We start from the raw sequence: 15523 nt of genomic DNA on the forward strand, positions 1-15523 counted from the left end.
AAGGACTGTGCTGTCACCCAAGATGGAGACTTTCTTGTGGGCATGCATTTTGACTCGCTGGTCTTCATGTCCCTGCTCAGCCATCTGATTGTCCTCTGGAAAAGCTAAAACTGTGGCCAGCCTCATTAGAGGAGCGCTCCTGTAGACAAATCTATTTAGATGGCATTTTCAGCATACTGTTGCATTAGGCCATTCAGAACCAGTGTAGCTTTCTAGAGATTTCAGGTCCGCCCCTCATGATTCAGCTATTGATACTCTTCTTTGGATCTTGGCAATTTGTCCAACTGTCGTCCTGTCGCACAGCTTCCCTTTCTTTTTTTTTTTTTTCTTTTTTTTTCTTTTTTTTTTGTTTAAGAAATTTTTATTGAATTTTTCAGGAAGAGTTAAACAAAAACAATCACAATAAAAAACACCATATTACATACAATAATTAATCTATTAATATGAAAATGCAAAATATAAAAACAGAAGAGAGAAAAGACAAAGAGGAGAGAAAAGGAAAGAAGAGGAGGAGCAGAAGTGGACAAGATATGAAATATGCTGGAACCTTATAGGAGAATAGAGAAAGAAGGAGATTTAGGACATCGGAGCATGTGTAGAAAGATAAGATGTGAATGGTAGCCAGAGGAGGTCAGATTTGATTTTTTGAGAAAGAATAGGAGAAGAGACATTGGCAATTCTATGTTCATCACAAATAAAGTTCCACCAAGTCAATGAAGATTCTTTGGAATTATCTTTCCAAGCTGACAAAATAACTTTGAAAGCTAATGCGATAAATAGGTCAAATAATAAAGAAATAGAGGTGGAGTCATCAAAATCGGGTGAGAAGGAACCTAGAAAAACATTTCGTAATGATAATATAATATCACAGTTAAAAACTTTCATGCAAGTAGACAAAACAGATTTCCAAAAAGTCAACATATTAGAACATTCATAAAGCTGATGTGTCAAAGTGCCGGTGTATTTAGAACAAGACCAGCATAAAGAAGAAGAAGAGGAAGGGGAAAACTTGGATATACAAACAGGAGTAATAACTGCTCTATTGTAAATAAAATACAAAGATTGGGTTATACGAGCCGCAGCAGAAACTTTAAATAACTTGGACCATAATGTGTCCTACATAGAAATAGAGAGTGAAAGGGACAAGTCAGTTTCCCATGCAATTTCAATAGGAGATTTAGGTCTTTCAATAACAGGTAATAACAATGATTTATAAACCAGAGCAGCTTTAGGTCTATGCAACCAAAATAAACTATATAATGGTGTGGGTGGAGTAAGAGAAGGTATGCCATTGGGCAGGTCGTGAGAGGCCAGTTGTAATTGTAAAGCGGTTGAAAGTAAGATGTATTCATTAAGAGATGTATTAGGTAATTGAAAGCGTGATTGTAATTCAAGGAAGGGGATGACAGAGTTTTGATGAATCAATTGATAAACAAAAATAATTCTCTTCTCCTTCCAGTGTTTGTAATAGAATGATTTGCCCTTATATTTAAGATATTTATTATACCAGATAGAGGATAAAAAAACATTGAAATGGGGTTAGGCCGTTAGTGAATAGATTATACATTAAATTGCGGGAATATTTTAAAATAGGGTTATTGGATATGAAAGTACAGTTGGACATATACATTACATCATGGAAAAGAAAATCCTTTAATGAGGAACGTTCAAAAACAATCCATCTAGGTATCGGTGTATCAGCAAAATCATAAGATATAGCAAAGGATTGTTTAATCAAAAAAGCAGAGTGATATGCTTTAAAATCAGGAAAACGTACACCACCCTCCAGATTTAGGACGTTTAAGTTCTGTAAGTGCAATTCGCGGGTGTTTCTTATTCCATAAACATTTTGTACAGATGGAATTGATTTGTGAAAAGTATGAAATAGGAATTCGAATGGGCAACATTGATAATGTATATAGGATATGGGGTACAATCCTCATTTTGATAGTGTCTAATCTACCCCACCAAGAAACACAGCTTCCCTTTCTGAGTCTTTATTCATATTGTGAGCGATGGCCTCCTGTGCAGGCAGGATTCCTTTCCCAGCTGCATCACAGAATTGGTTGTGGTAGCTGCCCGTCACGAGGTACATTGGTTGTTCAATGACCCTGTCTCCGCTTCGCTGATCTTATTGGATCTGTCTGCGGCTTTTGACACTGTAGACCACAAGGTTCCATTAGCCGAATTCAGGTCTTCTATACCAATGACTCTGCTCTTGCCTGATTTGGAGACTTCTTGGCCAGTCGATTCCAACAAGTGGTACTCTCGCCTTGTTTATATATGGCCAGACCACTGAATACTGCGTTCCCCAGTGATGCATTTTTTTCACCATTACTTTTCAGTTTGTATCTGATCCCTCTAGCACATTTTGTCCAATATTTTGGTTTCACTGTGTTTTAATGTTTGCAGATGATTCACAAACCATCCTTAAAATCACTGGTGATGAGAGCGTGCGTTTCTACAATGACTGAATTGCTCTTAATCTGCGTAAGCTGAATGGTGAGAAGACCGAGATCCTGATACCCTGTATCTGGGCTAGCTGTAACGTTTTTATTTCCTGAAAGTAGATGAGTCCTGCACAACCAGCTAGCAGTACAGGCCTCTACTTGAAAGTAGACTTCCTAGAAGGGTAGAGTTTGAAGGCCCTTAGTGTGGCGCATAATAGTATAATGTGGGTGAAGTCTTACTTAGTCTGTGTTGACACTGAAACAAAACCACAAATAAAGCGGCCTCCCATTTCAAAGAGTGCCGTAACCTAGCAGTGCACAGTGACGTGTGAAGTTTAAATTATTGAGACCATTGCTTCCAAAGAATTTAATATACTTTATTTCAAAGTTTAAATTACTTTTGCGTGTACTGGGAATCCCACCACATATTTAGTGTCCAAATATTTCCTCCTGTATGTCCTGCAAACTCGTACAGTGAATGAGATGATGGATGAATGTCTCGGTTACTTGGCCCCTTTTGTTGAACACATGAATTGTGAAGACCTGAATGCCTAGGAAGATCTTTCATGCCCATGTTACAGTCTCTACCAGACGCTAGCGTGTGAGGTAATCTTAATGTGATGTGGGTATGTTTGTATGGATTAGTTTTGAGTTTGCATCAAGCAGGAGGTATAGAGTGTGGTGTTAGAAGTGGGTATTTCTATGCATCAGTATGCGATTTGCTGTGTGCAGGCTCTGTGGTTTGTGTGGAGTGCCCAAGTTTAACTATGAAGCTTGATGGGGGTATGCGCTTTTTATTGTGTCTGTGCATTCATGTATATAGGTTTTACTACGTCCTGAAGACTATAGGAAAGTGTTGATTTTTTTGACTTCCAGGCACTAGCAGTGAAACTGTATAGGCTCACATGCTATGAAATCTTGTGATAAGCAACTCTGCACAATGCAGTTTGTCCGCTATCCTCCTGTCCTGAAACGGCGGCAAGCATGCAGGATTTGTTCAAGATGGACTTTCTTGGGAAATTTAAGAAATGTTCAAAGCTATGTTTCTTTATAATATTGAATGTATATTTAACCTATTATGGTCTAATCTAATATATTTTTTTAAATGTTAAAACCTCATGGACTGCATCGTGTAAACTGGCAGAGTGTACATCCCTGCGGTAGGCAGAGATGTCACTGGGTAGTGAAACACTGTCTAGTTGAGCAAAGGGAGGGAGAGGCAGCTTGTGGTAATCCCCTTGTAGTGGGAGTTATTGCTTATCTACTCTCACAGAAAGGCCTGTAGGGCTTGATTGGCAAGGAACTGGCAAATGGAAAAAGTCTAATGCAAACGAGGCGTGTATTCTCGCAACTCCTAATACTGTATGGGCAACACAAGGAAACACTTCATCAGGGTTCAAGGCATTGGTCCTTGCTTTTAAAGCACTTCATGATATAGGGGCCTCTTATCTTAAAAAGAGAACTATCCCCTACTGCCCTGCGAGTACCTTAAGATCTTCTACTCTCTATTTGCTTCGGGTTCCAAAATTCTTTCTAACCAGGAAGGGAGGCCGCTCCTTCCAGGTGATTGCTAGTAAGTTATGGAACACCCTTCCTCTGGCCCTCAGAGGCAATTCTGAACTCCTTAGTTTCAGACAGCATCTTAAGACCTGGCTGTTTCTTCTATAGACTGTAATATATTACCTCGATAGGTTAGTAGGTCGTGTGTGAGGCCTGGTTGTTTGGCAGGTACTTTTAGCGCCGGGACACTCTTTTTGAGTAGCCGAGCGCTTTATAAATCCTTTTTAACATAAGAGCAATGTGGTGGTCTAAATCTGGGCTTCCTGTGCCTTCAGTACAGTCGGATCCCCACTAAACTTGCTTGAGAGTGGGTAAGGTCCCTGGGAGGGCTTGGGGGGAGGGGGGTTTACAGTCCTCTCCACCAAGAGGATCCATTTCTACAAAAGATCTTCTGGAGTGCCGTAAGGGAACGGGTGGGGCGATGTGAGGAATTTCAGTGCTCTCTGAACAATAGAATTTTGCCTCTTGTCAAGCTCCAAATACCATGAAAAAGGGCTGTTTTAGGCCTTTCTGGAGTGTTTCAAAGTAACCCCTAGATGACGCTCTTAGGGCGCACTACAAACTCCCCAACCTCGGGAATGGTCTGGTGGGTGAAGAATAAATCTTAATCTCTCTTTTACTGCTTTCCTAGGCCAACAGTAAAAAGACTAATCTTTGAATTCCCTTTGCACCCTAGCAGCAAAAAAGTCCATATTTACATATGCAGTCAGGGCCCACTACTTGAGCATTTCTCTGCTGGCAATGGACGACCAATGGGAGTCCTGCCTTCTTGATAAAAGCCTTGATAGAACCCTGATGTGCCACATTTTCAGTCATTAGGCAGCACTCCAGATTTGCATGTTTGCACTCATTCCTGAAGATGGTATACAGAATATCTTATTCATATCCTTCTCTGTTGTGCAGGTACCTTCTAGAACAGGATTTTCCCGGCATGAGGATTGGTCCTGAACCCACTACCGACTCGTTCATCGCCGTGATGCAGGGTGAAGTGGAAGGTGTCATACCAGGGAATGCATTGGTGGTTGACCCAAAGAAGCCCTTCAGGAAACTGAATGCTTTCGGGAATGCCTTTTTGAACAGGTGAGTTGAATCCAGTTGTACCAGTAGACCAGAGTGATCCCTGAGGATCAATCCTGTTTTTGATTAGCGTTTACTGTACTAGATTTCCAGCAAGGCTGCTACTCTACAGCTCTGCAACCCCCAGGGTCAATCATTGGACTATCAATGAAGAACAAGCTCCTTTTTCAACATGTGTCATTACTATGCTAACAAGAGAACTTGGCTTTTGTGTTCTCTATAATTATGTCAAATTCTCCTGATCATCGCTTTGAAGACGTTTGGCCGCATTATTAAGTACAGGTCTTAACCTCCAGTATCCCTTTGTAATGAGCGTTAGATTTCAGCTATCCCTAAAGATTATATTGCAGGTATTGATATTTTGCATGAGTGTAATTTTAATTTCTAGGTTTTAGAATGTCTAACATTTGTATATCCAATACTTTGCTCTTTCTATGGAAATGCCTGGATTGAGGTTTTCCTTCTGCAAGCTGCAGTATGTACAGTGCAAGGATCTCTGACCTTAACAGTTCTATTCACAACAGATTCACAAGATATCCACATGAAATATATTTTACACACATCGGCCCAATTCACAGAAGCATGTAAGAGCATCAGATACTTGATTACATAGTCATAAATAAAATTCACATGTCTTTAGGTGGCGATCCCTGCCAATGCTGGTCCTTCTGGGTCTCTAGCTCCCTGTGCAAGAAGGGACCACAATCTTAGTCCTGGTAAGTACGATACACATCTTAAATTAACGTGCTCACTCTCTGGTTGCTTGGCTCAGAGCAGTCAGGCTTAACTTAAGAGGCAATGTGTAAAGTGCTTGTGCATCACTTAAAACAATGAAAACACCACATAAAAATAATCAAATAAATAGAGCTTAATTTAATGAACAAAATGACAATCCAATAAATTGATCCAAAGTTGTGAATTTTGAAAGAATATCTGCAAATATAGTGCTTGCAAGCATAAAGCACCAACTGGGGCTATCAGGTCACGCTTCACCGGGGTAAATCCAAAAGTTCAGGCTGACTGCACTGGAGCATAGCTCGGATGCAGGGACCAACCTTGTCCCGCTGAAAAAAGTACTTGGTTGTGCTGTCGACTGGCCCAATTCGTGGAGCAGAGGTGGCAATGCGTTTGCGTCAGTCCCTATGGATGTAGGCGATGCGTTGGTTCCGCGCTGCTCAAACCTAGATGCATCGTTGTCGGCTTCTTCATAGGTGGGCGAAGTGTGTTCGTTGAGCCACGCAGCCAGTGATGCGATGTCCATGAAGCAGGTGATGCATCGGCGCCGAAGGAGATGCATCGGTTCCAGCCAAACCAACGACAGTGATGCGTGGATGTTGAAGATGTAGCACAGAAAACTCAATTCAGATGGCCCACGACTCGATTGGCACCACTTGGCTGGGTAGGACTCTCAGATGGCAGAGTCCAGGTGCTGTTGCAGTATGCTGGATGTCTTGTATTTCCTGGCGACTTCAGAATAGAAGGCAAGCAGATAAGCTCTTGCATTCATTCTGGGTTCAAGTGGTGTAGGTCCAGTCCCTCTCACCTAGGCAGAGAGGGAAGCAGGCAGGTGAGAACAGCAGAAAAGCAGTTTTTCCAGAGCCGCAGTCCTGCAGAGTGGCAGTCCTTTAGCAGCACAGCAGTCCTTCTTGCTGGCAAAGTATCTGCAGGTCCAGGAGTGAACTGAATTGGTAGGGTGAGAAGTCCAGTTCTTATACCCAGTGGTGACTTTACAGTGGGGGGTGACTTTAAAGAGGGGCTTTGAAGTACACACAGGTCCTCCCTGCCTGCCCTGGCTCCAGACACCCTCCAGGGGATTAAGCAGTCCTTTGTGTGGTGAGAGGGACCTAGCTTCTTCAGGTAGAAGTGTGAGGCTGAGTCCAGCTCCTCCCTCCAATCCTGCCCAGGAAAGCCCATAAAGATGTTGGCATATTGATCACACCGAAGCTCCCTATGTGTCCGGCTGTCTAGAGAGAATGCACATAGCTCAGCTGTCGCACACCCCAGACTTGTATTAAGACAGGCAGCTGGCACACATACCTTAAGAGCAGAAAAATGCTAGCTTTATAAACGTGGCATTTTTAATGTGCGATAGGTACCAAACATGACAGTTCTACTCCTTAGCAATCAGGATTTATGCTTATTAAATGTAATAAGGAATCATCAAAATGAGGGATAGAGTTCACAGTAGTGAAAAACAAACTTTGGAGTTTTTCACTACCAGCACATGTAAAACTAAAGTAAATGCCCCAACTTTTACTTACACTGCACCTTGTCCTATGGGCTACCTAGGGCCAACCTTAGGGGTAACGTATGTGTAATAAAAGGAGAGTTAAATGCTTGACAAGGGGTTTGAAAAGCCAAGTCGACGTCAAACTGCACATGCTGTGCAGTGGCAGGCCTGAGACATGTTGAGAGGGCTACTTGAGTGGGTGGCACAATCGTTGCTGCAGGCCCGCTAGCAGTATTTACTTTATAGGCCTGTGTACATATAGTGCACTTTACTACGGACTAGAAAGTACATTTGAATATGCCAATTGTGATTACACCAATATTGCCATGTTATAGAGGAGTGAGCTGTGGTAAAGCAGTAGTAAGTGCCCAGAGTCCTATGGCCAACAAAAACAGCTCAGCAAAAAGTGAGGCAAACCAGACAGTTTTGGGGAGAAAACCATTGTAAGGCTGACAGGTGTAACACGTGCTCCCCACTCCCATCTGAAAGTGGGGAGAACTCCCCAACCACTTGGGAGCTCTCATCACTAAGGCGGAAGAACCTAGTGAGACCATCCGCATTGGCGTGGTCTGATCCAGGTCTTTGTTCCACCGCAAAGTCCATTCCCTGTAGGGAGATGAACCACTTCCACAATTTTGCATTCTCACCCCCTCATTTGCATTAGCCAACTGGGCAGACTGTGGTCTGTCGCAATCTAGAAGTGAATAACAAACGGGTATAGTCAACTTTTTCAGTGCCCATTCCACAGCAAATGCTTCCTGCTTTATAGCACCCCACCTCTGTTCCCGGGGTAGTAACCCCCTGGAGATGAAACATCAGTTGGTCCAGGCCATCTACATTAAGCTGTCACAGTACTGCCCCTGTGCCATGCTCTGATGCTTCCGTTTGTATGATGAATTATTTGAAAAAGTCAGGGACCTTGAGCACAGGGACTGTGCACATGGCCTGCTTCAGGGTGTCCAATGCTTTTTGGCAAGCCTTTGCCATAATCACCTTTCTGGGCTGCATTCTTCAAAGTCATCTCTGTCAAGGGGGCCACAATGGTGCCATATCCTATGACAAACCTCCTGTAGTACCCTGCGGGCCCTAATAAGGCTCTCACCTCAGTTTGGATTTTTGGGAGCTCCCAGGCCATGATGGCCTCTAAGTACACCAGAGACCCCTGCCCTATCTGGAACTTAGTGGCCTTGGTCGTCTGGCCTGCGTTACGCAGGGCCTGACTCACTTCCTGGAGGTGAAAGAGGTGGTCCTTCCATGTACATTTTTCTTCTCTGCATATCCTGAAAATCTGGCATGGGTCCAGCCCTCCACGGCCTACAATGGACAGCCCTGGCTCCGACTGTTCCACCGGCTATTTGTAACTCGCAGGTTGACAGTCATTTTATATTGTAAACGCCTAGAAATGTTTTGTTTATTTTTGCTAGCGCAACATTCGCTGCAAGGCACTGTCTGCATTTCCACGCTCTTGTCTCATGTTTGGCCGGTCTCTCAACCGGCAAGGTTTGCTTCTAAACCTGGAGATGACGAGCCCTACTTTCTTCTCACAAGTTCACTTGCCCCTAATACCTCACTTCTGTGCACTCTGGCTAGCATTCTGGCCAGGGGGCACAAATCTCTTCTCTGTCTTTGCCACAAAGGCTGTTTGCGCAATACTTTAAAGGACATGTGGCTATCGAAACATTTTGTGCATAATAAAGGTTTTCTATGCATAATTTTAAACCAATGAAGTAGAATTTGATTCGTTGGTAAACAATGAGCGAAGTCACCGTATTGTAAGTTGCGATGCTTATGTCATTTCCTTTAACCTTTTGAATCTGAATCTCACCAGTAGCAACCAAGGGAAAGGTCTGATTTTACGTGGGATTTAGTTTTTTTATATCTGTGTGTTGAGGTAACCCTGTAAGAACAAGATGCATGGTGGTTGGTACCGATTTCTAGAGGTGGGTTATCAGATGCTGAGATGCAAAGAAGACATATTGGATTGTTGGCAGGCCTGGCCGAAATTGTAATTTCGCCGGTGTCATTTGTGTAATTTCCTGTTAGGAAGAACATGAAAAATCAGTAGGCGAGCGGCGGTTGCTCACAGCAGTTCATTTTTTTTTTTGCACTATTTGTTTTGCCCAAAATGTGTCCTTAAGTCCCACATTGACAAGGGGACACATTTAGCACTAAAATACAACACTACATGATGGATTCACTTTTCGTGTAATTTCGCATTATTTTCCAGGTATGTCACTAAATCAAATTGCTCCTAGTATACGTTTGCTTGGGCTAGGAGGGTGCGAAATTCACGCAAAGAATGCACTATTTACGAGATCGTAAAATTGCTTTTGTTTTTGACCCGTTATAAAATCATTTATTTCATGAGTTTCTTTTATAGCTGAAGAACGCATGCTAACTCCATTTATGGACAGAGTTTCTGTAAGATACACATGCCCTTTGATTCTCGGCGGAGTTCTGGCGTTGTTTACTGCTGAGGTTGCCAATCTACGCAAGGCTCCCATGACGCAATTTATCCGCCTCGAACAAAAAGGAAGGTAGTTTCCTCTTGTGATGGGGAAAGTCCGTTGCCCCAGGGTTTCCGGTCCACCGACTGGAAATGGTTCGAGCTGCAACAATGGGTCATTTCACTTCCATTCCATTACCAGGCTGCCGGAGAGGAAGCCCGCACAATACGGCTCCTGGGCCTGGCAGGCGCGAAGAACACGATGTAATAGGTGCGAGCTGATGGCTGCCATGCGCGCGCGCGCGCGCACGTGTCCTTGGGAAGTCATAGCACGGTGTTTATGCAGAAAGCGAGAATTGAGTTGCAGATCATGGAAAAACGGGAACGTGCTCGGACTTCAACATGTGCTGATAAAAGTAGACAAGAGAAAATGTCCAAAGTCACTTTTAAATCAATGAAATACTTTGTGATGTCATAAAACGGAGACAAAAATGTCCCACCTAATTGTGATCACTTGAGTCACTGATTAGGTATTCTAATGTTTAACTCCACTCGCTCATGCGAAAACAAAATGCCAACTGAAGTTTTTTTGTTTTTCTACATGAGTAAACCGGAGTTAGGACCGAGGAGGAGGGAGAAAGGGAGGAAGTGCCCAGGTTTGGATGGGGTGGAAAGATGACCACAACATCCAGCTCGTGCATACCAACAGAGTTAAATGCTTAGATATTCTCCATGAAGGTTTCCGCTCTGAAGGCGAATGGAACATTATTCTTGCAGTAGGCTGGAGTGATTGTGTTTTTAGGATGGCCAACGCAACACCCCCCTCCCCCATAATTCATAATGGGGTGCTGAGATTTCTGCACTGGAATTTTATTAGTGTCTAGTAAAACCGGATTGGACTAGCATATTATCTGCTATCAGAAAGTAACTACCCTTGGCCTAGGGGCAGGGAAGGACCCCTACGTTTATATTCTAGGACACGTCTGTAAGCCCTTAAAATTACTCTGTTATGAAATATGACTCTCCGGAACAGATTTTTTTTTTCTTACAAAATTAACAGGGTTAAAAGGGCCTCTTGTTTGTACAAGCAGCAGCCAGGCCTAGCCAGGTTATCCAGAAATATTTTAACATTTGCGTTTTTATTGGCGTTTGGAGTCCTTTTTTTACCACCAGGGTGTACAACAAAAGCCCAGGAGGCCTGGATCCATGCCACACATTGAAACTGGTTGCACACTGTAAATGTGCACGCAGTTAATCTAAATGGAGCTTTTTAACACATGTGTTATTTTGAACATCTGACCCAGACCTGGGCCTCCCAGATATGCATCGAATACCCTTGTTGTAGTATATCTTCCAAGTCTGGTATCTAGAATGCTCGAGGTGCATTCAGTCTGGCCAAAAATGCCTGGAAGAGGGTGAATACAAAACTTCAAACCATGGTAATAAGCGTTGATATTTTCAGACTACCAGAGGTCCTGGAATGTGCAAAATGGTTTGGAAAAATGGAAGGGAGACTGGGAAGAGTTGCAGCTTTAAATTGCTCATTAAAGGTAATGTTTCCCATTAACTGTTTTTTACCTTCTTGTTTTTTTAATGGTCTGTCTGTACCAGTGATTGTTTGAAAATCTTTTTAAAGTAAGGTCACTCTGTTTTGCACAGTTTGAAAAATCCAAATGTAATTTCCCTCTCCCCTGTAACTTCTAGATCCGATTAACATTGAATGCACTGGTTTACTACTCAGTGACTTATGACCCACATTCAGAGTCCGAGCCCCACAACGAGATCTATGGGTCAATCCTAGGTCTTGAATTTTGTATTAGTTGGGCTCTTACAACATAGATGTCATAAGAAGTCTTGCCTTAAGCAAGATTGTGAGCCTGTTCTCTTTTTATTTAAAAGAAGTAACCATCATTCCTTTGGGTTAAGTTACTACAGTATGAAACGAAATCACCCTTGCTGGACCTATAAAGCTCGCACTATTCACTACAATTCGCATAAACCATGCTTAAGGAACAGGTGAATCCACAGCAAAACGTATTTGTAAAGGGAAGTTTTATCCAACCGGAAATATATTGCAAACAATTTGCAATTAGAAGGTTGCTACATAAGTCAATTAAGTGATGTTGTAGTGCTTATGTTATTCAGATGTGCAAAGCGTGGTAATCACAAAGTGGTGTGTGTAAACGATCGAGCAGTGAATGTCCTCTTATTGTTGGTAGCAGGAGGCTGGTGTAATTCCTTTAATTTGAAGCTTAAAAAAATCTTAAAAGGTGTAAGGACAGTGAAAAGTCTTGAAAATGATAACCGCCCCAATGAAGGTTATTTGTCCGGGGTGACCTTCATGACTGTGCAAAGGGCACTGAGATAGTAGCCTCCATTAGGCTAACCGTAAGCATGAAACCAACCTGGTTCTTCATGAGCGAGGCCTGATCCTGTTCAAGAATGATGGATTCTTCAGGTGCCTCTACACTGTGGAGTGACACTGGATTACTCGATTAATCCACTTGCTGCTGCTCTTAGAAGTCCGTGTGGCTGGAAGAACCGTATGCTGTCAGCGATGGCCTTCTTCTGGACAATCCAGTGAAGGAGTCGAGCTTGACGAGAAAACATCGGTAAAGTAGCACAGCGCCTTCATGTCTGCTTGTTGCTCCTCTGTCCGATTGGGAGAGGTTCACTCCCGTCAGTGAGCTGCTCTCATCTGTGCATGCAGTGCAGAAGATGGGGGGAATGGTTCAGCTCTTCTCCTATCCTTTAGAACCTCTCAACTGTGACCAAGTAAGGCCTATCATGGTGGGGTTTAAGGGTGCTTGGCTTGAATGGCCCATTTGGGAATTCCGCGGAGGTCAGACGGTAGTTAACCTCCCTTACCTTTCCAACACTCTGTAATGGCCCTTCCATTGATCTGGCAGGGCCCTGGGTTCTTCATGCTCTGCTACCCGGGCCCCTTGTCGAGAGCGGCTTTTCTGTTGAGCCTCTGCTGTTTCTGTTCCTGACTGGCCTCCAGATTCCTGTGCATCTTGTTCAGAACCATTGTAAACGTAGGCCGCTTTGTCATGTGTGGGCATTTGGAGTTTCCCCCATAAGATTTAGGGGGACTCCCAGGCTTAGTGGCCAAGTAGAAACTCAAAGGGGCTGAACCCCACTCCCTTTCGTAATGCCTACATATATGCAAAAAGACGTACTGGTAACAGGATACCTGCGCTGTACTGCAGAGGAACGAAGATCTTCTGCCATCGCCACAACTGTAGCTGTGATGGTGTTAAGGTGACACACTTGGGGGTCCCTGGCATGGACTACAAAAATAAGAAACTGCCTGTAGCTGAGGAGTTTTACGGTACAGATATCCAAGACTAACCAACCCAACCATGCCCCTGATTGGAATCTTGCCTGCACACTGGTTAATCTGTGATTTATAGAGTGATATGTTATATTCTAAAATGCAATGCCTCCATTTGACAATTGCTTAAAATTCCAGTGAGACCGTTCATACTTTCGATGACTGACTGTGGATGTATTGCATAAATGAAGCACAAAAGCTCAGTGTGGTCGCTTATTTACACTTAGTCAGTGGAATGTGGTTAGCCTTGGTCTGTTTAGCCCCTCTTCTCCCCCCCCTCCCCCCCTCACTCCTGCCCCTCCCCTGGTTGGCAATGTAAGCAAGACTCCTTCACCCTCTCCCACTCCAGAGTGACCAATGGTGTGATCTGAACAGGGCCACGTTGTGGACATTGAGCTTATGGAACTGTCTGTGTGTCAAACTTCTCCTACACCATGGGCTGACTGAAGTGTGTCTTTGAGTAGTAGGCACACAGATCCCACTGCTGCTGTCTGCATCACAGACTTACTTCATACATGAAAATCTCATTCCTCTTTGGCTAAGGCGTTGTGGTACTGTAATAATTAATAAAAAATAATACTGCAATAAAATAAATTCCTCCTCCGCTAGCTTTAATGGTTCTCTCACCATTACACTTTACAATAATGGCACTGTCCTGATTCAAGCTACAGACTCCTGTCTCTCTCTCTCTCTCTCTTTGACCATCTCTTCCACTCTCTTCATCCAACCCATACGACTATGATCTCCCTCGATTCTTCTTCTAGCTCCTCTCCTTTCTCCCTTTCCCCCGAACCCCTGATACTCCATCAGGCCGCTCTCCCGGGAGACACAGGCCTACCCTTTGTTCCCCCCCCCTGCTCTGGCTCGCTCCTCTCCCACTCTTCCCAATATGATCTTCCTCCTATCTTGTCTGCCCTTCCTCAGGCCTCCACTCCCCCTCCCCACCCTTCATCTGCCCATTGCTCCAATTTTATCGCCTCCCCCCTAATCCAACCCACCTTCCCCCTACGTATTCCACCTTTCTTACACCCAGGTCTACCGATCGACTTTCCTTACCTTCCCTCCCACTTTCACCTCTTCCCTTTCCGCTCTTCCCCGTACCCTAAATTCTTCTCGTACACCTCCCATCTCTCTTCATCCTCCCCTTCCTCATCCTTTTCTTCCCAACCATGTCTCCCTCCTCAGTAATTCCTTCCTCTTCCCTCCCTCTGACCTTGACCTTGCAGTCCCTTACTCCTCCCTTAATTACCATCTAGCCCGATTTCCCCCCCCCACTCTGCCTGTTTCCTGTCCCCCCTACATTCACCTTTCTTAGCCTACAGTACCTGTCCAGCACCATCCTCCTTTTTTTTTTTTACCTATACCTCTGGCCTTCCTTTGACCCTCCCCCCCCCCCCCCGTACAGACCCCTCTCCTCTCTTCTCCCCGTACCTTTGGCCTTCATTTGACCCCCCCACCCCCTACTCCTCAACTGTCTCCTCCTTTGTATGATCTCTACTCTTCCCCTCTGTTCAACACCAGGAAAAATATTTCTCTTCCCACCACTGTATCACCATCCACTCCTATCGACCACCTTCTACCCTTGCTCCCCAATTCCCCCCATTCCCCCACCCGTTCCCTCCCTCTGCACACACTCCCTTATTCCATTCCCCCACCCCTCCCCGTCCTCCCTCACCCGTCCTCCCTCACCCTCTGTATTCCCTTTCTGATCAATCGAGCCACCCAACACTACGTGCTCAGCCCTCCTCTCCCTGGAAAATAAACTTGATTCTCTCATCTCTTCCATTTCCCAGCTTGTAGCGTCCATCTCACTTTTAAGCTCCAAGATGTCCCCCTTCCCTAATATCCTCCCGTTGAGTTCCTTTCTCCCGCGCCCCAATAAAGCCAACCACAGTCTGTCCTCTGCAGACGTCACCAACTTACTGGCCAGCTACAAGACCACCAGCGTCACTCCCCCTCCACCTTCCTCTCCTAATAATTCTACTCAGTTCTCTATTCAGACCATCTCCTCTGTCAGAAATAACCAGCCTCCTTCTTACCGGGCACCCTCATTCAAGAATCTTATCCCTATCTCCCTTAACAGCCCTAACTCCCCCGTCATCAAAACAGTTGAGTCAGAGCTGCACTGTTTGCTCCACGACTGCAGATCTGCAATCAAACACAAACTGGAAAATTCGTACACTATCACTCACCATAATCTTGACCTGTTCTTCCTCACTGAGACCTGGTTTAACGACTCTTCTCATACTTTTTTTGATCTTCTGGTACCCACTGACTACTCTATCCTCAAATGACATAACAGACAAAATTGGGGGCGGTGTCGCTATCATCTTCAGAAATTCCCTTCAAATTAAAGCCTTCCCTACCACCTTCTTCCGTACACTCAAATACCTATCCCTAGAACTTCAAATACATCACGGCTC

The 15523-nt window shown here is 44.2% G+C and overlaps 1 protein-coding gene across 1 annotated transcript in view; it reads left to right on the forward strand.

The window, feature by feature from the left end:
* The window catches only part of LOC146821938 (EH domain-containing protein 3), a 219397-nt gene that overhangs the window by 53517 nt on the left and 150357 nt on the right, over positions 1–15523 (forward strand). The window contains exon 2 of the mRNA XM_085613023.1: positions 4914–5090. Coding sequence (XP_085469149.1) covers positions 4914–5090 — 177 coding nt within the window. The remainder of the gene's footprint in view (positions 1–4913; positions 5091–15523) is intronic.

This window comes from Triturus cristatus, chromosome 6 (assembly GCF_964204655.1).
Source record: "Triturus cristatus chromosome 6, aTriCri1.1, whole genome shotgun sequence".
Classification (NCBI taxonomy): domain Eukaryota; kingdom Metazoa; phylum Chordata; class Amphibia; order Caudata; family Salamandridae; genus Triturus; species Triturus cristatus.